Source organism: Gossypium raimondii, chromosome 12 (assembly GCF_025698545.1).
Source record: "Gossypium raimondii isolate GPD5lz chromosome 12, ASM2569854v1, whole genome shotgun sequence".
Classification (NCBI taxonomy): Eukaryota; Viridiplantae; Streptophyta; class Magnoliopsida; order Malvales; family Malvaceae; genus Gossypium; species Gossypium raimondii.
In genome coordinates this window covers 26,469,649-26,495,975 of record NC_068576.1, presented here as the reverse complement: position 1 = coordinate 26,495,975, position 26,327 = coordinate 26,469,649, and the positions used below count along the sequence as shown (strand labels likewise).

The window sequence follows — 26,327 nt, the reverse complement described above, 5'->3', positions numbered from 1 at the left end:
CACCTCTCTATTAACGCGCTGATAAGTTTCGAGTCCAACTTGAACCCCCGGCCTATAGTGGCCACGTGCCAAAAACCCACTTCCTTCAAGTAATTTTCTATCAACGGTGATGGAGAACCAGACATATTACGAATATAACATCGTAACACCAGATCTACGGACTGTTATAAAAAATTATAAAATTAAAATTAATTAAAATTACATAAAAGAAAAAAATATTAAATAATATTCAAAAATTAAAATTAACCCTTACCATTTTCATTTGTTCGACGGAGATATGTTTATGATCGAGACGAATTAATTCTCCGGCCATTGCTAACACAGTCAAATATTTTTGAAATTATAAAAAAATACTAATTTAGAAAAAAATTAAAAAGAAATAATTAATTAAAGAGAGCTTTGAGAAATTTAAGGAAAAATTTGAGAGTTTTGAGAAATTTAAGGAGAAATTTGAGAGTTTTTTTGCCAATTTTTGAAGAAATAAGGTGCGAAAAAAATAGGAGGAGGTTTTATAGATTTTTTTTTACGGTTGGACCCTCCAATGGTCAAAAATAAAGTAGCCATTGGGAAAACAAAACATGGAGCAAAACATGCCCCTGGGGTAGCTATTTTGCCACGTCAACAAAGCACATCCATGTCAGGGCGTTTTGTGTTGACATGGCAAAATCGCTCCCCCAGGGGTGCGTTTTGCTGAAATTTCACCCAAAAATGCTTCTACGTAGACGTGTTTTGTCATTTTCGGCCCTTTCCGATAAATAATGCAAAAATTGGCTCATTTTCGTAAATAAATTTGAAAAAAGGGCCTTTATAGGTAAAATAGTCCTTAATAAAATAATAAATACTATCTCTTTATTTACAAATAAAATTAATAAATATAGAGAAATTATTAAAATGCAATACAAGATTTTAAAATTTGATATATTTTGAAATTTAAAAATCTTTTATTTTCATTATATTTGACATATTTTTAAAAAATAAAATTCTGGTTTTAATTATGTTAAAAATCCTAGCAAGATTTCTAACTATTTTGTTTTACATTTTACATTTTTAAATCCTAAAAATTTAATTGAATTTTGCTTATTCATAATTTTTAAATTAGATAATGTTATTAACAAAAAAATCAAAATTTTAAATTGAATAAATGTAATTAACAATAAAAATATTAAAGATTAAAATGTAATTCACGAAATGATAGTTAAAAATGAAAAAAATTAAAGGATAAATATCAAAATTATACATAAATTTTAGTTTAATGTGCAATTTTATACATGAAATTTGAACTTATCCAATTCTCACAAATTATTAGTATAGCATCATTTTATGTCTATATATTCAATACACAAATAATTATATTATCCAATATAAAAATTAATTGATGTATTTATTTCTTTAAATGTGTATGATTCTTGAGGTCGTGTGACCCCTGTTTTATATTTTTGCTACACTTTTTAAAAATAATTCAAATTAGTCCTTATTTTATTCTGAATTCTTTTAGAGCTTCCGTAAGCTCGATTTAACCCCAATAATGTATGAAGAACATGTTTTTTATTATAGGATTTATGAATGATTATTGTTTAGGGAAAATTTGAATTGATATAGCATGATTTTGTCCTGTTATGTGTTGTAGCATCCCGTAACCCTAATCTGGTGACAGAGACGAGTGAGGGATGTTACGTTTAGTGGTAGTTGAATCAAAATTAAAAATTCATATATGCATTTGAACTAGACTTGCTCATGGGTCGGGCTGCCTAGCCTGACTCAAAGACTCGCCCGAAAAGTGGAAGGATTTCGATAAAAATATAGGCCCGAAAAATGGGTTTAGACAAAAAAAAAGGCCCGTTTAGAAAACAGGCCGGGCCTTGAGTAAAGCTTTTTTCGACCCAGCCTGAATATGTAAAAATAAATTGCACTTTTTTTTGCTGTTTTTTACTCTCTTTTTCCTTTTTTTTACTACTATTTTGCTATCATTTCACCTATCTTAATGTTATCTAAGTATACATATTTTTTAAAAAAATTATTTTCAATTTGTAGAGAAAACATTTATTTTAATATTTTTAGTATTTTTGATGTATTATATATATTTAAAATTTTATATAAAAAATAATACAGGCCGAGTCGGGTTTGGGTTTTAACATTTTTATCTGGGTCGGGCTTGGGTAAAAGTTTAGGCCCATTTTTTGGGCTGGGTCGAGCTGGGCATAGCAAATGGGCCTAAAATTTTGGTTGGGCCCATCCCGAACCCGACCCTGTCCATGATCACCTCTAATTTGAACTACCTCAAAGTTTCATGTATATAATTGCACAAAATAAAAGTTTATATATCAAATAATAACTATTTTCATCCATTCCAAAAAAAATACTTTTTATAGTTTTATTTATTTTAAGTTAATTAAGTTAAATTTATAATTTTATTTATTTCAAAAATTGTTTTTATTAATCATTAATTTAATAATAGATTTAAATCAATTAAATAATTTATTCAAGTTAAAATTATTTTGAAATTAAGAAATGAAAATATTGTCGATGTTAATAATCAAACCGAAAAATATGAGTAAAATTACAAATAATTTGAATTAAAATGATATGATTCAAAATAATCTATGTACTAAATTAAACTTGAATAATTAAACATAAAATTCCATAATCCAAAAATTAGACCATATGTTTTTTAAAAGGACTCCAACTTAAAATGATCGAAAATCATAATAATTTAAAACCAAAATAGTATAAACTGACAAAATAACCCAACATTAAAGTTCAAAAAATGGATCCAAGCAGTCCAATTCTGTAGTCCAATCAAATTATAAAAGTCATATCCAAAGTACCCAAATTGGCACAAATGTAGTTGATGGGGAGATTTATTTTCTGAAAAAAATGTCTTTCTTTAATCAAAAGGGGCTTTAATAAAAATTTTTTGTAATCACTTTTACTCACGTTCTAGTGTTATGCCACATGGAGCTTAGTTGTTTGATTCAATTTCTTCTTTTAAATCACGTGCAACTAATAATAAGTCCAGAGTTTATAGATAAAAGTAAGAGTAAACAACACAAATATGTTCTTATATCTTTATTTAAGTATCGATATTTCAATTTTACAATTAGGTCACGAGTAACCGTTAAAAGGTTAAAGGTAAAAGCAGTTAAATATTTATATGGATTTTAATATTAATATTATTAATAACTTAAATTTTAAGATAAACTAATTTTTAATTGGCATTTTCAGACAAGCAAGGTTTTTAAATATACTTTTTCCACCATGAAACACAAGATTTTTAGTGAAGCTATTTTGTCCGAGTCATTTGTGTGAAGTAAAATTATTTCAATAAAGAGACAAATTGAATATGAAATTAGATGAAATCCAAAAATAATATCAAGTTTTCTAACAAACAACAGAGTAGATGGTAAATATTATTGAATACAATGTGTGGCACAACGAAGAGCCGTTTACTGCCTTCAAATGCTTGGCTACCATGGGGAAGGAAAGCAAGGAAACAATAAAACCTGTCAAAAAGATAGGTAGTAAAGAATCAAACCGACATTGACGTGCATCGATAACCTCTGCATGCATCATTTATGCCACTGCAGGCATGTCCTTGAGCCATGCATCAAGTGGCTTGCCAATTGAGTACACTATGAAACCAATCTCCCTCAGCTGGTCCACGTTCACAATGTTCCGGCCATCAAAGACAAAAGCTGGCTTTTGCATGTTGTCATATATCCTCTTGAAGTCAAGATTCTTGAATTCATCCCACTCAGTTAGAATACATATTCCATGAGCATCCTTTGTAGCTTCATAAGCATCCCACACACAAGTGACTTGCTTCACAGTTGTGGGACTCATGGGCTGCAAGTGAAGGGGATGATCCCAGTCAAATTTTTTCATGGTAAGGTCCCTTTGGATCTGGTCCACAGTGACCTGTGGATCGAATATGCTCAACCGAGCTTTATCTCCCAATAGCCCCTTGCATACATCAATGGCTGGGGTCTCCCTAGTATCACCAGTATCCTTCTTGAAAGCAAACCCTAAAATAGCAATCTTCTTGTTTGAAACGGTGTTAAACATCGATGACACAACGCGGTTAACGAAACGGTTTTTCTGGTAGTCATTGATTTTAATGACTTGTTTCCAATACTCAGCTACCTCAGGAAGGCCATTGCACTCACAGATGTAAACTAGATTCAGAATGTCCTTTTGGAAACAGGATCCGCCGAAACCAACACTGGCATTCAAGAATTTGGGTCCAATCCTTGTATCCTTACCAACAGCATACGACACTTGTGTAACATCAGCCCCAGTCGCCTCACAAAGTGCAGACATGGCGTTTACAGAAGAGATCCTCTGAGCCAAGAAAGCATTGGCAGCAAGCTTGGAAAGCTCTGCAGACCAAAGATTAGTGGTGAGAATTCGGTCTTCCGGTACCCAATGAGCATAAACATCCTTCAATGCTTGGACAGCTTTGTTGCCTTCTGGGGTCTCCCGACCTCCAATGAGAACACGGTCAGGGTTAAAAAGATCTTGAATAGCAGTTCCCTCGGCAAGAAACTCTGGGTTCGAAAGAATTTGGAATTTGATTCCCTTGCTATTGTGGGTGAGAATCTTTTCGATTGCCTCAGCAGTTTTGACAGGGACTGTTGATTTCTCGACCACAATCTTATCAGATTTCGATACATCAGCAATCATTCGAGCAGCACTTTCCCAATATGTAAGATCTGCAGCCTTGCCAGCTCCAAGCCCTCGAGTCTTGGTCGGAGTGTTGACGGAAACAAAGACTATATCAGCCTCACGCACATGTTTTTCTACATCAGTGCTGAAGAAAAGGTTCTTTCCACGACACTGCTTCACAACAGCATCAAGACCAGGCTCATAGATTGGAAGCTGGTCACTATTCCATGCATTAATACGAGGCACAGAGATATCCACAACAGCCACTTCAATAGATGGGCATTTAAGTGCAATCACAGCCATTGTAGGCCCACCAACATAACCAGCTCCAATGCAACAGATCTTCACCATTTTCGTTTTTTAGACCACACCCTAAACAAAGAGGAGTATTCAAATATCAGACAGACAAAAAAATAGAGAAAAACATCCTCGAATCTAAGGCATCCAAGCACCGACAACTATTCTAATTACATAGTTACTTACATATGAACTAAAAGATAATAAAATGATAGATCCAGAATTCAAAAGCCAAGCTGATGAAATCTAAACAATTCAAATCAGATCCATTGGAATTAGCTTGATTCAAAGTTCTAGTTCATGTTTCATAACCAAAATATTAACACACTTTACTGGAGAACGAAAAGAGACAACTTGGCAAACAGATCTGCTTTATTAAACAATCAAAAGGAACTCATTTTCAAAAAAAGGGACTAATCGTTTGAATTCATGAAAAAAAAAAACTCGTAAAAAGGAAGAAATTTTTAATCCTGTCGAATAGAGACTTAGATCAAGGAGCTACCACTCGAAGAAATTCAAATTTTCAAGTGTCTAGTTGACCATCAAAATAACATTCTCATACAGAAACAAAAACTACCCGTTTTAATACACGAAAAATCAACACGAAAAAAGTAAAGAAAACTTGAATCTTGTCAAATGGACAGGCAGATCAAGAACAAACAACTTTGTAAAGCTCATATTTTCAAGCCGAAAAAAAAGAAGCAACAAAAACGCTAATCACGACATGAAGGAAACCCAAATAACTAATGAGAAAACTCAAAGAAAATGGATTGAAAATGGAATAATTTGTATTAATTTACCTCAAAACTTGCTCCTCAAATAGAGACAATAAGTTCAGAGCAACAGAAGAAGAGGGCAGCTTCGCTTTAACGATATAAAATTCAGAAGAGCGGGTTGTTGTTTTATACTAATTCTCTTCCAATTTTATCCTTTACATTTTTTTAAGAATTCCGGTTTTTGGCAATGGGGAATAATGGGTGAACATGTAAAGTGATTACAGACTGAAATTCTTGTCAACGGGACGGAAATTACAAAATTGGCCATTGGTTAAGAATACTATACATACTAGAATTTGGCTCACAATGCTTAGAGTTTTTAATGTGATATTGAATTATTAAATGTTAGATACGATAATGTAATTATTAAATAAGTAAATTTAGATCTTAAAATTATAACCGAATTTAAATTTATAGTTAAATAATTATACAAATATTAAATGATTTGAGACATGACACAAGCACATGCAAAAATAATTAAAATAAAGCATGACATAAAAATATGATAAATGTTACATGAATGCACAAATATGTTAAAAATTTACATAAAATAAATTATTAACGTTTCAAATATTATATAAGCATTTAATATCTTAAACAAAATTATAACTAATTGTACACAACATATAATTGAAAAATATTTAACTCAACATCAATTAGAGTTGATAGTATTAAGGCAGTTTTTTTAGCAATGGCACGAGCAAAGCCAACTCTACTTGGCATTGCACAAGTAACATAAACTTGCCTTATTTGGAGTTGACAGTCTTTTGGAATAAAACATTTAGAACATGATCTTTTTTTATATTTTGGACATATGTTGGTCCATCTTTGAAGGTCAATCAATATGGAGAAACATATCTTAAAGATTGGATTGTATTAGATCAAACAGTTGGATCTACTAGTTTAAAGAGATTGGGTCAAATAACTTGGAAACTTACCATGAAGATTTGAGATTTATTCTTCTTTAACTACTACTTTGATATTGTGATTGATTGCAATATATCTAGTATGTTAGTAAGTCAAAATGTTATTATATTCTTGAGACTTGTACAAGTTTTGTATTGAGAGTTTAGCACTTAATTTGTTCATTAGGAATTCATTATTGTGAGTGAATTTATAAGTAAAAAAGTGAGTCACTTACTCCACAAACTAAGTTTTCAATGTGAAAACTTAGAGGAGAGTGACCTAGATATTAGGTGCAAAAGTGAGGTTGGTATACTGGGGTGCGATAGGACTTAAATCAATTATTGTACGAGATTAAAAGATAGTTGATTATCTCTTTAAGCAAGGCCTAGCAAATGTAGGAAATCAAATTGTGTAAGCAAGTGCATTGAGTTCATTATTGTACTTCCATAATACCACTTACAGTTGCCACTGCTCTGTTATTCTTGCAACTATCAAATTTATTCTTTCAAATTGGTATTTGAGCTTTTGACTTGACACAACAAGTGGTATTTCTAGTGTCGACATTTTCTTAAAAAGAAAGGATCATTTGTGCTTGGTATTGTTGGATTTTTCCAACTATACTTGCTAGAAGGTAGGGATAAAAGCATTCATTAAGTCAATGGATGAAAAATCTTGGCATGCCATTCTTGTTGTATGGGAGCCCTCTGCAACTGAGACAACTGGAGTGAAAACCCAAAGTCTGAACTTACATGGACCATAGAGGAAGAGAAGCTGGCTAAAGCTAATTCTAAGGCATTAAATGCAATATTTTGTGTGTGTGTATTGATAGAAATTTAAAAGGACATCCAAGTATACTATTGGCAAGGAGGCTTAGTGTAACATTCTAAAACAGGGCTTAGAAGTTTGAGCCTGGCGAATAGAGGTCGCCAGTGGCTTTGGAGAAGCAGGGTTCGTCAGTGGATTTGGCGAACTGTGATCGCTAGTAGGCCTAGTGAGCTGAAGTTCGCCAAAAGGCTTGGTGAGCTAGTATACGCCAGCAGGTTTGGCAAGATGGTATACTTTAGCGAGACTGGTCGATGGTGTATGTCAGTAGGACTGACGAGCTAGTGTTTGATAGTTGGTTTGGCAAGTTGGTGTTCGCCAGTAGGCTTGGCTAAGTAAGGATCGCTAGTAGGCCTGGCGAAGTAAGGATCGCTAGTAGGCCTGGCGAATGGGGTCACCAGTGCGCTTGACGAACTGTAATAGTTATTTTGGGCCGAGAGTCAAAAGTAAGAGTAGTTGAAGGGTATACCAAAATTAAGAAGTCAACTTATTTTTTAATAGAGCCAAAAGATTTCAATATTACGAAAGTTCCAAATCATATATTTAAAAAATTGAAAATTGAATTTTTTTATTTAATAAGAAAATGATTGATACAAATTGAAAATATATCCATGAAAGTGAAAACATATATGATTGATACAAACTGAAATTGAAAATATATACAAATTGAAAATGATTGATCCAAAACTTTGAAAATTGAAATTTTATTTAATGATTGACATAAAATTTGTTTTTGCTTTGATGTTCAGTTTTGTGGGTAGTGTTTTTTCCATTAATTACGAGTTAAACAACATAATAACACGTTGTCAATTACAAATTAACATACTAATCTCTTACAAGCACAATGATAAGTTTTACAAGATATTCTAAAATCTATTTGCTTACTTACACTACATGAACTCTAGTTTCTTACACTAAAATTATCCAAAATGCCATACTCAAAACAAAAGAAAAAATGCTTATTGTTTTAATTTGAATTTCTAATAGGGGCAAGAGAATTCTGATGAAATAAGTTCAAAGAAACATCAAATCTATATTGAAGAGATGTAAATATTGTATCAAATGAGTGGTGAATAATCAAACATTTTATTAAAATCAAATACATGTTGAAAGAAATCAAATAAGGAGTAGAAAGAGTTTTGATATCTTAAACAAGTTAATAATTCAAAAAGTTGAGTTAAATAGCTATGTGGACTGTGCCTTGTATTTACAAATCAATGTTGTGACGAGGAAAAGTTGACGTCCCGATAACGCGACACTTGACATCTCGACGAAAAGAAAACGATGTCTTGACGAGGGACATATAACATTGCGACGTGATGATGTGTTTCCTAATTCAACTGGGTTTTTTTCTCCCAGTTAAACTCTACTATTGTTTCCCATTTAAACTTTTATCAGTCTAGGGTTATTTTAGTCGTGTTTAACCTATGAATTTAACCTATAAAATGGGCTATTGTAACCTAAATTAATCATATTCATCATATTTGAGATTGAGAGAGTTTTGTGAATTTAGGGAATTTCGGTTTTTAGTCAAAGTGCTTTATTTTTTTGAGATTTAGGGTTGTTTGTTGAGATTATCTTCATATTGCACTCTTTTGATTTTTGTTCATTTAGTGAAGTCTCCTTTGCTCATGGTTTGTTTTCCTATTCTTTAGAGAAAATTTTCCACGTAAATATTTGTGTGTTTGATCTTCTCTACTTTTACTTTTTTTCTTGTTTCATACACGGGTCGATCCCCAATAAACTGGTATCAAAGTTTGGTTTGGATTTCGCAATCGACACGTTCAAAGATTACAATAAAGTTTGATATTGAGAGGTTCAATAGCTACACAAATTTCAGTTTATGACAAGTTCAAATGACGTCAGTTCTAGTTTAGAATGGCCTAAAAAAGTCGTTACTAGGAAAAGCTCGAAAATTTAGATTAGTTAGAATGAGATGAGCTTGATAAGAAGACCTTGTCTGCAATTTAGTTGTGACTCACAAATGATGTGTTGCAAGAGGTGCTTTCAGAAAAAATAACAATAATCTTATGGAGGAAGTTAGAAACCTTATATATGATAAAGTCTCTAGCTAATAGTTTGGTGTTGAAGCAACGTCTGTACACATTCCGTATGGGAGAAGATAACTCCGTTAGAGCTCACAGTAGTGAGTTTGTTTCTCTATTGAATGATTTGAAGAACGTCGAGGTTCAGATTGACGATGAAGATTAAGCAATGCTACTATTGTGCTCTTTTTCCCCTTCATATAAGTCTTTCAGGGAAACCCAGATTTATGGTAGAGATAAACTCTCATTTGAGAAAGTGAATAGAAACTTGTTAAGTAAAGGCAAACTCGACAATGAGTTTGGTTCGAGTAGTAGTTCAAGTTGGAAACCCTCAGCATTTGTTGTGAGAAGTCAAACTGATTCGAGGTCGAGGAATCGAGACCAGGTATACAACTACTACAAGAAGAAAGGTCACATTAAGGCAGATTGTCTCATTAAGTTCTCCACATATTAGTTAAGTTGAATGTTGAGTTGTGCGTATGGGGAATGGATGACTCTGTAAGATAATTGGTTTGGACTTGGTGAGTATCCTGCAAAGGTTTAGATAGACCTGTAATGGGCTCAAAAAAGGAGGTATGAGTAAATACGAGTCAAGGTAGAGATTTGTGGAGTGTGCCTCTTATTTAAGATTTGACGCTGTGACGAGGAAAAGCCGATGTCCCGGTGACGCGAAAAATGACGTCCCAACGAGGGATATACCACGTTACGACGTAATGATGTGTTTTCTAATTCAACCAAATTTTCTTCTCCTAGTTAAACTTTGCTATTGTTTCCCAATTAAACTCTAGTTAGTCTAGGGTTATTTTTGTCACACGCCAAAATAGGGCCTAGGATTTTTAGAGATATTTTAGGAATTTTAGCCTTAGAGTGTTTGGAATTTTGCAACATGATGTAGCGGTAATGTTTTCAATTATGGTTTTTAGAAAATTAAATCAATTTCTAACTATGAATTCTAAATACCTTTAATTTTGCAAAAAAGGACTAATTTTAAAAGACTCAAAACTTAGAGTTTTATGAAGCAATTTAACCATATTTTAAAATCCAAGCTAAAAACCCACATTCTCTAAATTATTTCCCATAAAAATAACCCCCAAAACTAGTGTTTTCCATCCTTTGTTCTCTCTTGCTATTGTAATCAATTTTGAACTCCAATTCCTAATCCTCTTTGATTTCTATCACCCTTGAACCATAAACCTCTATAAAAACCAAGAAAATCACCCAAAAACTTCATCATCTACATCATATTTTCCAAACATGGGTTTTTCTAGATTTGCGTCAAAGCTCATTTTTCTTACATCGAAAGTAACCATTCGACTTTCTATGAGTTTTTATTAATATCTAGTCCCTTAAATTGAATTTCTAGGCATTGAAACACATGCTTTAAATAAAAGCCAAAATTTGGGTATTTAATGGTGAATTTCGGGATTTTGCATAAAAATATGGTTTCAAAGTGTTTTTCAACTTGTTTTAACATAATTAGAATGTTTCTAAAGTTACTTTGAAGTTTTGTTAAAGATTTCTTTAGTTTTAATGAATTTTGGAAAATAACCATAAAACATGTCGAAAAAGTCGATACTATGAATTGAGTATTTTATTGAAGTTTAAACGTTGGGAATTAGTTGTAGGTGAATTATAAGATGAACAAAATTAGTTTTAGGCGTAAAGATTAAGTATATATTGAGATATTTGAATTTAAAGTTTGTTATGTTATAAGTTTCGGTTACATGGGAACATAGCTTAGGCTTATGTTCTTTATTTCTTGTGGTAAGTTCTTAGCTGATTATTGAATGCATTTTTGCATTAATTGTTGTGTTGAAGTTCCAGATTCGATAGGACCTTCTACGAGTAGAGATAAAGGTAAGGAAAAACTAGTTTGAGCTTTCAGCTTTTTGACAAAAGCATAATTGGTGAGTGTTTGGAATAATTGCTTGTGAACATGATTCAGTGTATTATTTGAGAATTTAGTAGTAGTCTAAACCCCTACTCTAAATTTCGAGTGTAGGCTTCCTCATACCTATGTTTTCTTGTGAACAAAGTGCTTACGTGTTTGTGAAAATGTGAATTGAGATGAGATGCTATAACATGTGATATGTGGTTATGATAACTGTTGTGAAAGTGAAAATATGTACATGTTATGTATATTTTAAATGTTAGTGACAGTGTTTTGCTAAAGATGCAAATATGCAATGATTGAGCATGGATAATCGGTAACTGATATGTGTTTGACTTCAGTTATTTTGTCCTTGTGATCTTGAAATTGTTGGATATAGTTGGCATGCCATAGGATTGTGAGTACTCACCTATATGTACAATGATTTTGGGCATCAAGTCCCTAGGACATGTTGGAGGGATAAGGGAATGTGAGCTAAGCTCCATTCAACGGGACATGTGAGGGGAAATAAGGAGAGTGTTAGCTTTATGCTTCACTTTTGGGACATGTTTGACTTTATGAGTCTATGTTTGGTGTGTTGGAGATCCGCGTATCCGATGAGTGATGATAGAGCTCACTTTTATCTTTCATAGCTGAAGTGCCAAATTATCTTAAAATGTATATATGTGTAACGTGATGTATGCCTAAATGAGTATGTGACCATTATGCAATTTATCTATAAAGATGTTTTGAATATTGTGATATATGCTTGAATATTTTGTGATTATATGTGTAATTGGATATATGCTTAAAAGTGAATATGTTTACCATGTAAAATAACTAATAATAATGCACAAGTAAGTATATTATGACACTAAAGTTGGAACTGTTAAAGTTATGCTATATGGTTGTTTCGTTAATGCTTGATGAACTGTTTGCATGGTAGTTGTTCTAGGCATTCACTGAGCTTGTTAAGCTCACCCACTCCCTTCTTTAACCATTGCAGATAAGTAGTGTTGGTGTGAGCGGTGTGGCTTTCAAGGGAGTGATCCAAGCCGATTATTTAGGTTCTATTAGTAGGTGTTCTATGCTTATTTATGTTTAGGGAATAAAGGCAATGTGGTAGACTCGTTATAGCCTTATTGATTTCTAGGCATTTTGCTGGTTATTGGTTCGGTTTATCAGGATTACATGTTATTATGCTTGAGTTCATGAACATGAGATGGATTGATGTTACTTGGTTGAACATTATTTTACGATATTTAACTGTTAATTAGGCCGTTGAATGATTATTTGTTGAAATAATTGATGCATAAGATTTAGGAACTAAAATGGAAAGGATTAATTGCTTATGTATGCTGCATTTTTTAGGTCTAGAGTAGAGGTATCGATAATCGAGTTTCAAAATTGATACATCTGTGTTTTGAAACGTGCAAAAAGTCAGAATAGAGATTTGGTATCGATAGCTTTGCTCGAGTATCTATACTCAGGGTAAATTTATCGATACTTCATGACATGTATCGATAATTTTTGAGACTTTAGGATTTAGTCAAGAAATAAAATGCAAGTTTGGTGTCATTTTTCCAGGTGGTATCGATACCACTTAAAGAAAACATCAATACCTTAGTGTCAGTATCGATACTTATGGACCTGGTTTGAGAATTTGCTTAATGGACCTTACGCATGTTTTAATATGTTTATAAGACTATTTAATGTAAGTTTAGCTCGTGATAATGATAACTAGCTAGTATGATTGACTTAAGACCGATGAGAATAGCAAACTGATGGATGTTTTACTGGAATGAGCTTTTACTTGTTGGATATGACATGAGACGATGGTGTGACATCCTGATTTTTGGGCATGGCGACCAGACCGGGTATAGGGTGTTACATTTGGTGGTATCAGAGCTCTAGGTTCAAATAATGCTCGGACCTAGGTGATTGTTGTGTGTTTGGAGTTTCAAAACTCATGAGTCTAAATTTCCCTGTTTTCTTAGAATTGTTGATATAACTTTGTTTGAACTGTATTTGATTGTTTGAAATGTTCTCATTGAATTGTATGTAGTGTAGGAATGGGAACACATTGCCTTTAATCCTAAAGTTTACTTGCAGGAACGAGACTTGGATCATCTCCTCGCCACTCACACCGTTTGTTTATTTGTTTGTGTGTATGTTAGATTATTAGATATGCCTCCTAAACGTGTGAATGTGAGAGCTAGTTCTCAAGATTTGTTTATTTGTGTATGGTTTATGCTATTAGGGAACCCCAGGATCAAGATTCGAAAGTTGAGATTGCAGATATTTTTGTCTTATGATCAATTTCTTTATTCTTGTTAGTAGGCTTAGGCACTATGCCTTCGTAAATTTTGGATAACATAACTATGAAGTAGAGATTTTTGTTAAGGACTATTGATTTAAGAAAAAAATGATTATGAGATTTATAGATGAGAGTGTCATAGTGAATAGAGGGAATCATTCGTAAAATTATCGTAGAATAGCTCGTGGTAATGAATAAAATCATTAAGGAAAGTAGTAGGAAGTTAGAGAGAATAAGAATCAGAGTGCGCAGTGAAAGTGTGATGGTTAGTAATAGGATCAACATAGTGTTTACTATTTGATTTGTTTTTCAGGTTCATTGAGAAATTGCAACAAGACATTTTTTTAAAGCATTTGGGTATTTTTACAACAAAAAAAGAAGTGTAGCTTATCATATATTTTCAATCCTCAATATTTTGATTTTGTTTCTTTTTCTTTTATGCTAGTTATTATTATGTTTTTAGTATATTTGATATATTATAATTTTTAAATTTATTTTATAATTCTTATGTAGCGTTGAGTTCTTAAAATAGCAATGAAAGTAATTCCAATAAAAAAGCTTATTATTTTCTTAATCTAATGTAGTGTTATCTTTTGCTATGTTGCTTCTTATTTAAAGGATAACAATATTTCAAGCTGATAAAATGCTACAACCTTATGCTATTAAAGGGAAGAAACTAAAGAATAGAGGTGAGAAGTATGATAAAGAAGAACAAGTAGAAGAAGGAGAAGAGAAAGAAATGGCGAAGCGAGCTGCTATTGAAAATCCAACAGAGGAAGTCGAAGTTAAAGAAGAAGAGGAATGAGGTGAAGCTGGAAAAAATAACTTGTGGGAATCCAAATTTCTCCCAGTGAGAATAAAAAAAATAGGGTCATTTTTGTTCTTGAAAATGCTTCATTGGAAGTTGCTAAAGTTGGAAAGGTACATGGAGCTTGGACTTCGTATTGTGCTTAATGCTTCTATTATCGTTTACGAGTATGAGCTTTTGTAGTTTTTAATTGATAATTTTCATTAAAGAAGTTTTATTTTCAAGTTAATTTATCTTGTTGGTTGTAAATTGTTACGGAGTTTCCAACTCTTGAACTCGGATGATCATGCCAATTTCTTGCGAAAAAATAACAACAATCCTGCTGATTACAGACCTGACATAACACATCAGGTTATTGTTCTCCTCTTTTTTTTTGTTATTTAATGCTATCTTTATAATTTTTTGTTAAAACTATGATGAAGTAACTGCTATTTCTGTCATTTCCCTATAGGCTCTACTGTCAATTCTAGATAGTCCGATCAATAAGGCTGGGAGATTGCAAGCTGTATATGTTAGAATTGAGAAAGGTGTACTTTTTGAAGTTAAACCTCATGTTAGAATTCCAAGGACATATAAGTGATTCTCTGGTATCATATCTAAGTTATCATTGCTGAGATTATATCTCCTCTACTGCATTTTGAAACTTTTACCAGGTTGTTTCTTATTGACCTATTCTACAATAATGCAGTGCAATTGATACAAAATCTAAATATAACTGCTGTTGGCAAGCGTGGGAGGTTTTACAAGTGATAAAGAATCATGTAACCAATTACTTTCTTGTCAACTCTCACAAAATAGGTGGTTTTGACTTTGATTGTTGTTTCTCGTGTTGTCTGTAAAATCCTGTTGTTTCCGGAGCTCAAGTTCTTTTTCTTGCACATCAGGTTTCTCATATAGCTCAGACAAATTAGTTAAAATGAGGAAATACGTAGATGCTGTTGGTGATGATGTGAATCTTGTTTTTGTGGTAAGTCTTGTGTGACATACAATCCTTCTCTCTTTATTTATAATCACTTCATTATCCTATCTCTGTGCATTTTTTTTTCAGGTGAGTGCAATGGTTCATGGGAAAATAGAGTTAGATTATATAGATGATTTTATAGCAAGTGAGCTCCACATTCTTATTTGTATGTTTGTTAGATTGTGTTGCAAAAATTTCAAGGATCTTGATTCGTAACCCTCGAATCCCATAAAAACCATTGAATCGAGCAAGCTAAGGCAATAGGATAGATGAAAGCTAAATTACCATGCTTATATTGGTTATAGATATAGGTGTATGATTCTCAAAGAATATGCATTTGCTGGAACCATACTCATAGTTGACGATTATCCAAATTTGAGCTTTATTACGCTATCTAAGACTTACATTTTACAAGCATGAATTTTTTTTTATCATGCTTAAGGGGACAAGGCCTACACTTACATCGTTTTTTTTTCTTATTGCAGTACCCGGTTATCCACTAAGTGCTACAATGTGCATTGCAAGGATTACTAAAGCTTTGGCAGATAAGTGGAGCATATTGTAATACCTTTATTATATATGCCTCTCTTTGTTTCGATGGCTTCAATTTTGGGATAAATTATTAGTGATTAATTACTTCAATTTATAATGTGGTACATTTATTTTATGCGGTTTTTTTTAGGGAATATGCAGTTCTCTTGTTTAGGTAATATATGGAAGTAAGCAGTAAGAAAAATATTTTTAAGAGAAAAAGATGTTATTTGATAGAAATGGCAATAGGCCAAGACGGGATTATGGGTACGTGTTAGTATGAACAGCAATGGTCAACATGTTGTCTTGTTAAAAAAGACAAACTAATAGGATTTAATTAAATCATAATAGAAGGAACTTCTAATTCAATCAATCTCACACGACACTAAAAAAGCTACAACACTTGTTAAAATAACAGGTAAAATACACTAGAATAAATTTTTTTACTTTTTTATACCTTAAAAGCAGTGTCACAAATCCTTTTTTTTTTCTAAAAAACCTCAAAACTAGAACTTTAATTTCAAATAGAATGAAACATAAAAAGGGTTTTCCTTTTTCCGAAAAGAAGTTTTCTTAATCTCCTCTAAATATTTTTTAAATTTTCTTAAAAATATATTTGAAATAATCAATAAAATAAAATAATTTAAAAACAGGGGCAATTAAAGAGATTAATAGATAAATACAAGAAGAGAAGGATAAGTAGCAAGTTCTCAATAACTATCTTTTATTTCATCAAAAGTTTAGCGGAAAAGTGAGAGATGAAAAGTTGAGATATATATGATTTAATTATAAAGATTTAATTTTCAAAACAAATTCATTAACAAATTTGAGCAGCATAAATTAAAAAAATTTATATAAAATTAAGTTGTTGAAGCATCCCAATAATGTCTGCTAGTTGGATGGATAATATTTTTTAAAACATTAAAATTTCTTTAATTTTTTGTTATATATATTTTAAAAATTATGTTTGCATTTTGTGTTTTTAAAAATTACGATATTCACATATGTCTTTTATTGCTTCAACTTTGTTAATTTAGTTAAATTTATTCCCGAATTTGTAGCAACATTTTATTTGAGGACCAACTCCTATATATCAGTATCAAACTTCATTAATGTAAACTCTAGCAGCACGTTTGGTTCGCTGTATTGGAATAGAGGCGTAATGGAATAGAAGCGTAATGGAATAGAGGAGTAATGGAATAGAGGCGTAATAACAAATCAATTGTTTAGTTGAATGTAATGGAATAAAGGCGTAATAGTATTCTTGTGTTTGGTTGAATGAAATGGATGTGTAATAGCATAAGGAAAAAAAACTAAAATGACTAAAATACCCTTAGCAGAAATTTGTTTAGATAAATGATTATTGTTATTGTTATTAAATTTTAATAAGATTATTAATATAAATAATAAATAATTTAATCATATTTTAACATAATTATTATTAAATATAATTTAATAAAATATATAATTTAATAAAATTCTTAATATTAAATATTCTTATATGAATTTACTAAAATCATAATATATAATACTATAAAATTTAATTTAAAATAATTATTATTAAATATAATTTAATAAAATATATAATTTATAAAATTCTTAATATTAAATATTCTTATATGAATTTATTAAATATTCTTAATAGCTATTCCATCCAACCAAACGTGATGTAAATGTTTGAGAAACTCTAAAATCTCTAGGATTGTATATACTTGTATAGCATATTTAAGAGTCATAAATCTAATCCTACATTTGTATTGTTTGTAACCATTAGATGGAGAGGGCTTGGCCTATAAATAAGTACATACTTTTCCTTATACGTAATTCATTTGTTTAGTAATAATTAAGTAAAATTTCAAAAATAAAGTACTTTTTAAAAGATAGTTTAAAATTCAAAAGATTAAAATTTATACATTTTGTCCAAAATATTTTAAATTTATTTCCACATATTTTTATTATTTTATACTTACATATAAAGTAGAAAGAATAATTTTGACAAATTAAAATTTTCCGAGCATGTAAACTAATTCAAATTCATTTCAAATTGTTATGTTACTCAATCTTGTGCTTTTTACAAAAAAAATTATATATTTATGTTTTATCAATCAATATAACAATTTTAGTGTATATAGCTTCTTAGTATTTGTATATTATAATACAAATATGGGTTAATATTTGATACAATTTTACCTATCATTTATTTTTTGGTATCACATAGCTTTGAGGGTTGATTTAAAATCAATGTGGTCAGTTTTGCATTGGTTTCACTTGTATTGGTTGCTACGTATTATTCTAATAATAAAATTCTACATATCACTCCAGTAGCAAAATCGAACATTTAGTTTTCTTTTTTCGTACTAGTGAAAATTTGATCTTATATCGGTTTCATATGTTCATTTTATTCAACTTTGGTTGTACCAGTCGAAACTTTAGTCTTGGTAGAAAAATGATGCATTTATCGATGTGATATTGACTATTTTGTTAGAAACCTAGAGTTATGGGTATAGGTCTTGATGAGTTCTTTTCGGCCCGAATCTACAACTTGATTATAACCTCGTTTTACCCGAGATAAGCTTGATAAGTCTTGAATAAACCCTCGTAATGTCAACAACAATACTCTCAAATCTCCCATGGGCAGTTCATCATTCTCTGGGTGGTTTTGACAAGATCGATGCAGTTGCTTTCCACCATAACTTGATGCCAACCCTTAACAAATAAAATTGACACTAAATCTCAAAGTCTCAACCTCAACCACTAATGTAGACTCCGTGGGCATTAGTACTATAAGTCTAGTGGCTTTATCATTTCCAATAAAAGGAGCAACCCTGAACAAAGTCACGATGGGTCTCTCTTTTTTCTCTTGAATGCAAAAGAATTGTACATTTTTCAGATTCCCCAACGCTACTCGATTGGAGCTCTGATGATCGGATGAGGGACCACCATTGATGCTCAAACAATTTGAGTTGGATGCAATTTACAAAATTTCAATACTAAATAAAAAATATTTAAGAGGATATGATGATCATGGTTCAAATAATGGTGTAGAATGTTGTGGCATTATGAACAAATTTCACATCAATTGCAGTGGACAACGGTTGGAATAATTGGCATTATACCAACAGGTTTTAGAAAAAACGAAAGAAAGAAATTCTCCTTTCTCAACAAAGCAAACCTTCGAGGATCTATATATTTGGTTAACATATTACATAAATCTCTCTAGTAAATTTGAAATTTAGTCTCTGTATTTTTATTTTAAAAAATTTTAATCTTTTTACTTTTTAGATTTTAAAATTCAAATTTAATCGTTAATCTTTGTTAAAATTGTTTTGTTGAATCCAGTTAATTACTAAAAATTTAATCGTGTTTTAATTATATTTTTATTTCAAAATATCACACCAACAAATTTAACCCAGATTAACAAAATTTTGGGAGTGAAAAATAAGACTAAATTCCTAAAATAAAATTATAAAGACCTGAATTTCAAATTTGTGAAGAGTATAATAACAAGTAATCTCTCAATGCTCTTTAATTATAATTTGAGTTTTGTGTATAGGAAAAAATAGTACTAAAAGAGTTTATTCTTTTAGAAAAAATCTGATTTTTCATAAACAATTCTTAGGATCAAAATTACTTTATTAAGCAATGAATTTCAAAAGTAATCAAAGAATAATAATAACATTTAAAAGGAATATATAAAATTAAAATTAGTAGTTACAAACACTAATAAACTCAGTTTAAATTAACTTAACCTGCATATAATTTATTGTAACGCCCCAAAATTTGTGTTTTTGAATTATTAGAGTTTGTCAACTGATTAATCTAGTTTAGTGGTTATGTGTTCTGAACTGTGTGTGAGAGGTTCTGGGTTTGAATCATTTTCTTGAAATTTTTGTTATTTTTGTCTAAACCCCTATATTTGAATAACTGATTTAAAAATTATTTTTGCTCAATTAATGACAAGAATGAGCTTGTTGGTTTAGTGGTAAGGTTTCAACTTACCTAGAGGTCTTGTGTTTGAATTCTTATGAGTGTAAAATGGAAATATTTTTGCAAATTCCTGTGTCGGCTATGTGGTGGAAGTTGTGTGGAATTTGAATTATGGAGGATAACTGATAAGGATCACTAATCGAATTTAATAGGGAAGTCAGTAGTTTTTTTTTAAATTCCTTTTTAAGAATTATCCAAATTTTTTTTCCCAAAAACACTCCCAAAAATATGCCATCCTTCTCTTCCACTTTCCCCCACATTTTCCAATTTTCTGTTCTTTTACTTTTTGTTTTTCCCTTGGTTCCTTTGCCATTTTTCATCATCTGTGGCCTTTTTACCTTCGTGTTTTCTTCTTTTCGGGATTTTAATCTTATGTTCTGCCTTGCGTAAATGTGTTGTTATTACTTTTTACACGAGATATTTGAAGGATGAATTGGCTATTTTGTTTAGTGTGGCATAGGTTTAATTATTTTTTTTTGAAATAATTATTTTAGGTGAGAATCTTGAGACAAACGTTCCTTGGGTGATTTAGTTTCTGTTGGAGGTTGTTGTCCGGTTGGGTAAGTGTTTAATGCTTCGATTAGGGGTTGATTCGATTGTTTAGGCCAAATGTTAGCCTTTGCAATCAAATTAGTGACTTAGATTTAAATGTATGATTGATACTTCACGATCTAAAATGTTGATTTAGGTACTGGAATCCTTGCTATTGAGATTGCTTCAAAAAATGACCAGGTGTGTAACGAAAAAATTGGAAAACAACAAACGACGAGAAACCAAAAAGTGGACTGTCGATGCCACACAATCTTGTGCCAGACTGTGTGGGCCACACGAGCTGTGTAAGTTGGGCCGTGTGGGCCGCATGACCGTGTGGGCCACATGACCGTGTGTTAGGCCGTGTGGGCTACATGGGCTAGGCGAATTAGGTTGTGTGGGCCACATGAATGTGTGAGTCCATTTTTTTGAAAATTTTACCCAGGGCCTTATTAATGTGCGATTTGTATGTAGCCACTCCGTAGAGACTATACTTATAAATAAGACTTTAAAACATGAAATCTGAGATTCTGCTACTATATGTGTATCAATTATTAGCATGTTTTGTTGTGAAAAGTATGTATGACATATGTGTATTTAATATCTGTTAGTATGTGCATGAGCATTGGGGGGAATATGATGTGATGGAGGAAGGGTTGGCAGTTTAATGATCTGCCTTATTTGGTGGTTTGAACCACATATATCTGTTCTGGTGGCTTGACCACATATATCTAAATATAACGATTTACATCATTATATTTGACAGCCTGTCTGCACTATTCTGAAAAGTGACATACGCTCACTTATAGGTGTGTGGGGTTGGATGAGTATTCATTACCCTAATTGGTCTGTAGAGATGGACAGAGATGGTGTGCAGTGGATGAGAGTAGGATCTATATATGTTTCTGAATCTCCAAATGTATCTAAATCTGCATTTGTTTCTGAAATTGCATCTGTAACTGTAATTGATTTTGTATCTGTATGTTATCTATTGGTTGGGATGAGTTACACACTGAGCTCTTCAGCTCACCCATCCATTTGTATCCTCTTAGGTAATCAATAAACATAGGACCAGACGACGTGCGGGAGCTCGGACTAGATTTTAATAAATAAATGGTTATTAAGAGCTTTTGTATTATAATGGACTTTTTTTTTGGGATTTTGGATTGTGTATTTTTCTTGGAATTTTGTGGTCTGCTTAAATGAGTTTGGTGTTTATTATATTCCTATTTGCAAAAATAATTGTTTACAAGTCAAACCATAGTTTTCAAAACTTCTTAACTTAGAAAATTTCGCTGCAGAACGAGACATTCATAGAAATGTTTTTCTGTAATAAAATAAATGGTTTTAACAAGAATTTTTCTTATAAACTAGAAAATGATTTAACAAGGTTAACACCATTTACTACACGAATTCAATTTCTATTTCTAGGTTTTTAAATAAGTTAATGTAATTCCTCAAGATTCGACCATAACGTCTAGGTCGGGTATGGGGTGTTACATTTGGGCTGTGATGTTTGGGTCCAAAATTTTTCTTGGAAATCCTTTTAAATGATTTAGATTTTCAATTAATATATGGGTTATAAAAAGTGAATTCGAAAATCCGATGTTGATCTCGTAAGTACTTCTACTTTAGCCAAATTTGAGAACCTAGTAAATATTGTAGTGCTAGAATTTCTCTACTTTAGCTAAAGATTGTGACAACTCTGTAAAAAATTCTGATAAAACTATGAACTTACGGTTTTTAATAATAAACCTAAGTTAATGCATAAAATTCTGAATTGTAGATAATTTAGCATAATGAGTACGCAAGGAACTCATGGACGTGGTGGGTGCCGTAGAGGGGCTTGAGTTGAGCCATCTTCTATGGGTAGCATGTCCAATTTAGAGACAAGTGAGACGATAGAGATACCTACCGTAGAGACTGAGTCTCGGACTCAGATTGTAGGGGATGATGCACTATCCCAAGCCATGTTGAGAGTGCTACATAGGGTCGTTGGGACCCAAACTGGATCTAGGAGCCGAGGGTTAATAACTGAACGACTTCGATTTAATAGAGCAGAACTATTTAGGGGTGTCACTGGGATCACCCTGACTGATATGAGTCACAAAGGCCCAATTCAAGCTCAAGAACGTGATGGGCTCAAATTACCACAAGGCCCAATAACGAGGTCAAAGGCCAGGAAAATGCGTATGAAACCAAATGGAACCGTTCAAGACTTCATTAGCAAGGCCTTAGATGTGCACACAAAGGAAAAATAAAATCAAGATTCACTTTCTAGTTTTCAAGAAAATCAAGAAACCGAATCTTGGTCCAATTTTGCTGTTTTGAGCGATTTCAAGAATCAAGAAAATCAAGATTTCAAATCTTGGAAATCTTGGCCCAAGAAACTGAATCTTGCAGCTAAAGCGCATTGGATCTCAGTTACTAGCATCAACGAGCCAATTTTGGGAGAGAATGGATTACAAGCCCAAGTTCTTAAAGATACGACCCAATAAGATGTTCCAAGCCCAACCAAGAAGTTTAAATTATACTTAGTTGAAAATCAGGCCAAATTGTCACAGTGACCCAATTTGTAAGATTTTAATTCTTTAAATACTTAGTTTTAATTTTTAGACTTTATGAATAAATTCCTATGTAAAAATTCAGCCCAAGAGGCCCATTAAAAGCCTTGGCCGAATTTCCCTTAAAGTTAATAATTAGGGTTTTTTTTTAGTTTTCCTAGTAGGGTTAGGAAAATATTTAAAGGCCTATAATATGGCTTGGCCGGTCACCCTTAGCAATCAATTAGAATGAAATTGGATTTTTGTTGACTGAGAATTCTCTTTGAGTTTTTCCAAGAATTTTCTCTTGAGTTTTCTTTAGAAGTAGTTTTAAGAATCTTTTAGATTGTGGGAGCCATCTTCAGCCTTCTTCTTGCCGTGTTTCTACATTGGAGGGTAGATTGGAGCCGATTGAAGGGAGTTGTGAAATCTTTCTTGATTTCAAGGCTTCTTAGGATTTTCTTTATCTTTCTTGCTGTTTATTCCTCTTTAATTTTTTCTGCTTGTGCCGAATTATTGGTTAGCTTGTTTTATTGTCCTTGTTGCGTTTCAGCCATTTCAGACTTCAAGATTTGTTTTTTGCAACATTATTTGGCATCAAGAAACATCCTTTATTCATATTTTCCAGATTTCTTGCCGCCCAAGTATTCTATTTTCTATCTCGATTTGGGTTTCTTGATCTTTGAGGTTAATTTTCTGTTTTCTATTTCCATTTTAGCCCAAGTGTTTATAGCTCTCATTGGACTTTCCCGTGACTCGACAACTCGATATTGGTCCGTGCACGATCCTCTATCATTTGGTATCAGATTTTGGGCGTTTTGGGTGTTCTTGGTTGATTTCTAAATTGATTTCCAACAAATAGCAGTTTTACCCAGAAAAATTTTGGGGAAAAAATTCATTTGAGTGGGTAAAAATTCATTTGAGTGGGTAAACATTGTCCGATTGGTCTGAAATTTTATATGCATATTTGTGGCACTGAGATAGAATATAAAAAATATTTGCCCCAAAAAAATCAGTAGAAAAAGTAAAAAAATAGAAAAAGATGAAATCAAATAAAAATTTTAAAAAATATTCAGCAGGTTGATTTTAGTGCCAAAACTTTCTAGATCAAATAAACAATATTTAAGGACATTCAAGTTTAAATTTCGTGATTTTTGGAGATCGGGAACACCTCGAACGAAGTTGTCAAGTTACTCCACAGTTTTTCGAGTTTTTTGGTATCAACAATTTTTATTGATTCTTAGCTGTAGGATTTCATTTGTTTTGCTTTTAATATTCCTTTACACTATCTAACACCTTCTTGTTTCTTGTGTTAGTAGGATTTAAAAGTGTGCACAATTCTTCCTCGGTGCGACACAAATCAATTGGTGTCTCGTTACTTTTTGGACTCCTAGTGCAAATTAGGATTCTTTGGTAGTTACGGTTCATACACTTTCTAATTGATTGATATAGACTCTACTAAAGAACTCACAAGACTGAATTCTACCTCTTTGAGAATTTAATTTTCCTTTTTGAGTGTTGAGTGTTTGTTTTGCAGGTATTCCAAAAAAAAATGTCTAGAATCGACCAAGTTGATGATGACCATAATGATGTCCATGATAAATTTAAAGAGATCCAACAACAGTTAGACGAACAGGCTGCTGCACTCAAATAAACAAATACCATACTTCGAACATTGAGTGCTACTATCAATGAGATGCGATTGGATCAAGAGCCTCAGTATCGGGGTCCAATTAAAGATGACGTGGATAACCAGCCTCGTGCTCATAGGCACGCTCCTAGACGTGTCCCTAGAGCTGACTATGAATGTCATGATCGCGGACAGCCCTCTTTGGCAAAACCAAAATTCACAATTTCTCAATTTCGTGGTAAGAATGATCTAGAAGCTTATTGTGAATGGGAATCTAAAATTGAGCTTATGTTTCGCTATTATAAATGTCCGGATGATGAAAAGTATCGTTAGCAACACTGGAATTTTCAGACTATGCATTAAGTTGGTGGACTTAACTTGGGGTAAATAGTCATAGGAATTATGAACGTGAGACTAGGAAATGGGATGAGTTGAAACAAGTCATGCGTAAAAGAGTTATTCCGCCTCATTACTATAGAGAGGTTAAAACAAAACTTAGACGACTTGTTCAAGGTAGTAGGACGGTAGATGAATACTTTAAGGAGATGGAAATGCTCATTTAGAGAGCTAATGTAGAGGAGGATGATGAAACAACTATGGTTCGATTTATTGATGGTTTAAATAGGCCAATTGCTAATACATTAAGGCTACAAACATACATTGATTTAGAAGAAGCAGTTCATAAAGCCATTGAGATTGAGCAACAATTAAAGGAACAAAGGGCTAGTTTCTTCTCTACTTCACAATATTATCGAGGTAACACTTCCAATTCTAATTTTAAATGTTCGAAACCACCTTTTGTTACTAATAAGTCTTCTTTAAGTAGTGGTAATAAGCAATCAGATTGGAAGAAAAGGGCTTCTATTAAAACGCAAACACCTTCTAAGCAACCCAATTTAGGTGATTCGAATGTAAAGAAGACTCGTGAGATTGAATGTTTTAAGTGCAAAGGGTGTGGTCATTATAGTAGAGAATGCCTTAACACGAGATTTATTCTTATGAAAGATAATGGTGAGTACACTTCTAACTTTGATAAAACAGATTCGGAAATGCCCGAACTTGTGGATGATAGTGCTAATGAAGAAGAGTTGGTTGAACCACCAAAAGAAGGGGACTTTGCCGAATTTCAATGCCTTGTAGTCCACCGCACCCTTAACATCCAAATGAGAGACGATTTGGATAACGAAAGGACCAATATTTTCTATTCTAGGTGTTTTATAAAAGGTATCTTATGTTCAATTATTATTGATAGTGGGAGTTGTTCGAATGTAGTTAGCAGTTATTTGGTGGATTCCTTAAAGTTACCTTGTACCAAGCACCCTAAGCCGTATCACCTTCAGTGGCTTAATGAATGCTCGGAAGTTAAAGTTAGAAAATAGCCCTTGATCACTTTTAAGCTCGGGAATTACGAGGATGAGGTATGGTGTGATGTGGTCCCAATGCATGCGGCACACTTGCTCCTTGGACGGCCTTGGCAATTTGATCATGATGTTACACACCAAGGTAAGCTCAATAGATACTCTCTTGTGTTTAAAGGCCGAAAATTCACATTTGCTCCTTTAAATCTGAATGATGTATATAAATATCAATTGAAAATGATGAAATTTTGTGAGGGGGTGAGGGAGAAAGGACAAGTAAAAA

General features: G+C 32.3%; 1 protein-coding gene and 1 pseudogene across 1 annotated transcript; one reads left to right on the top strand and one right to left on the bottom strand.

Annotated features, from left to right (window-relative positions):
• Positions 1-3,334: 3,334 nt before the first annotated feature.
• Positions 3,335-5,926, bottom strand: LOC105763587 (UDP-glucose 6-dehydrogenase 2). The gene is made up of 2 exons (XM_012581841.2): positions 5,760-5,926; positions 3,335-5,034 (listed from the first exon to the last, which is right to left on the bottom strand). The coding sequence occupies exon 2, from the start codon at positions 5,011-5,013 to the stop codon at positions 3,571-3,573; it is 1,443 nt and encodes a 480-aa protein (XP_012437295.1). The 5' UTR covers positions 5,014-5,034; positions 5,760-5,926; the 3' UTR covers positions 3,335-3,570.
• Positions 5,927-14,338: 8,412 nt separating this feature from the next.
• Positions 14,339-16,029, top strand: LOC105762389 (uncharacterized; annotated as a pseudogene).
• The last annotated feature ends 10,298 nt before the right edge of the window (positions 16,030-26,327 follow it).

Bases quoted from the DNA above. Each gene is read 5' to 3' on its own strand.
- LOC105763587 (XM_012581841.2), bottom strand. From the start codon at position 5,013: ATGGTGAAGATCTGTTGCATTGGAGCTGGTTATGTTGGTGGGCCTACA.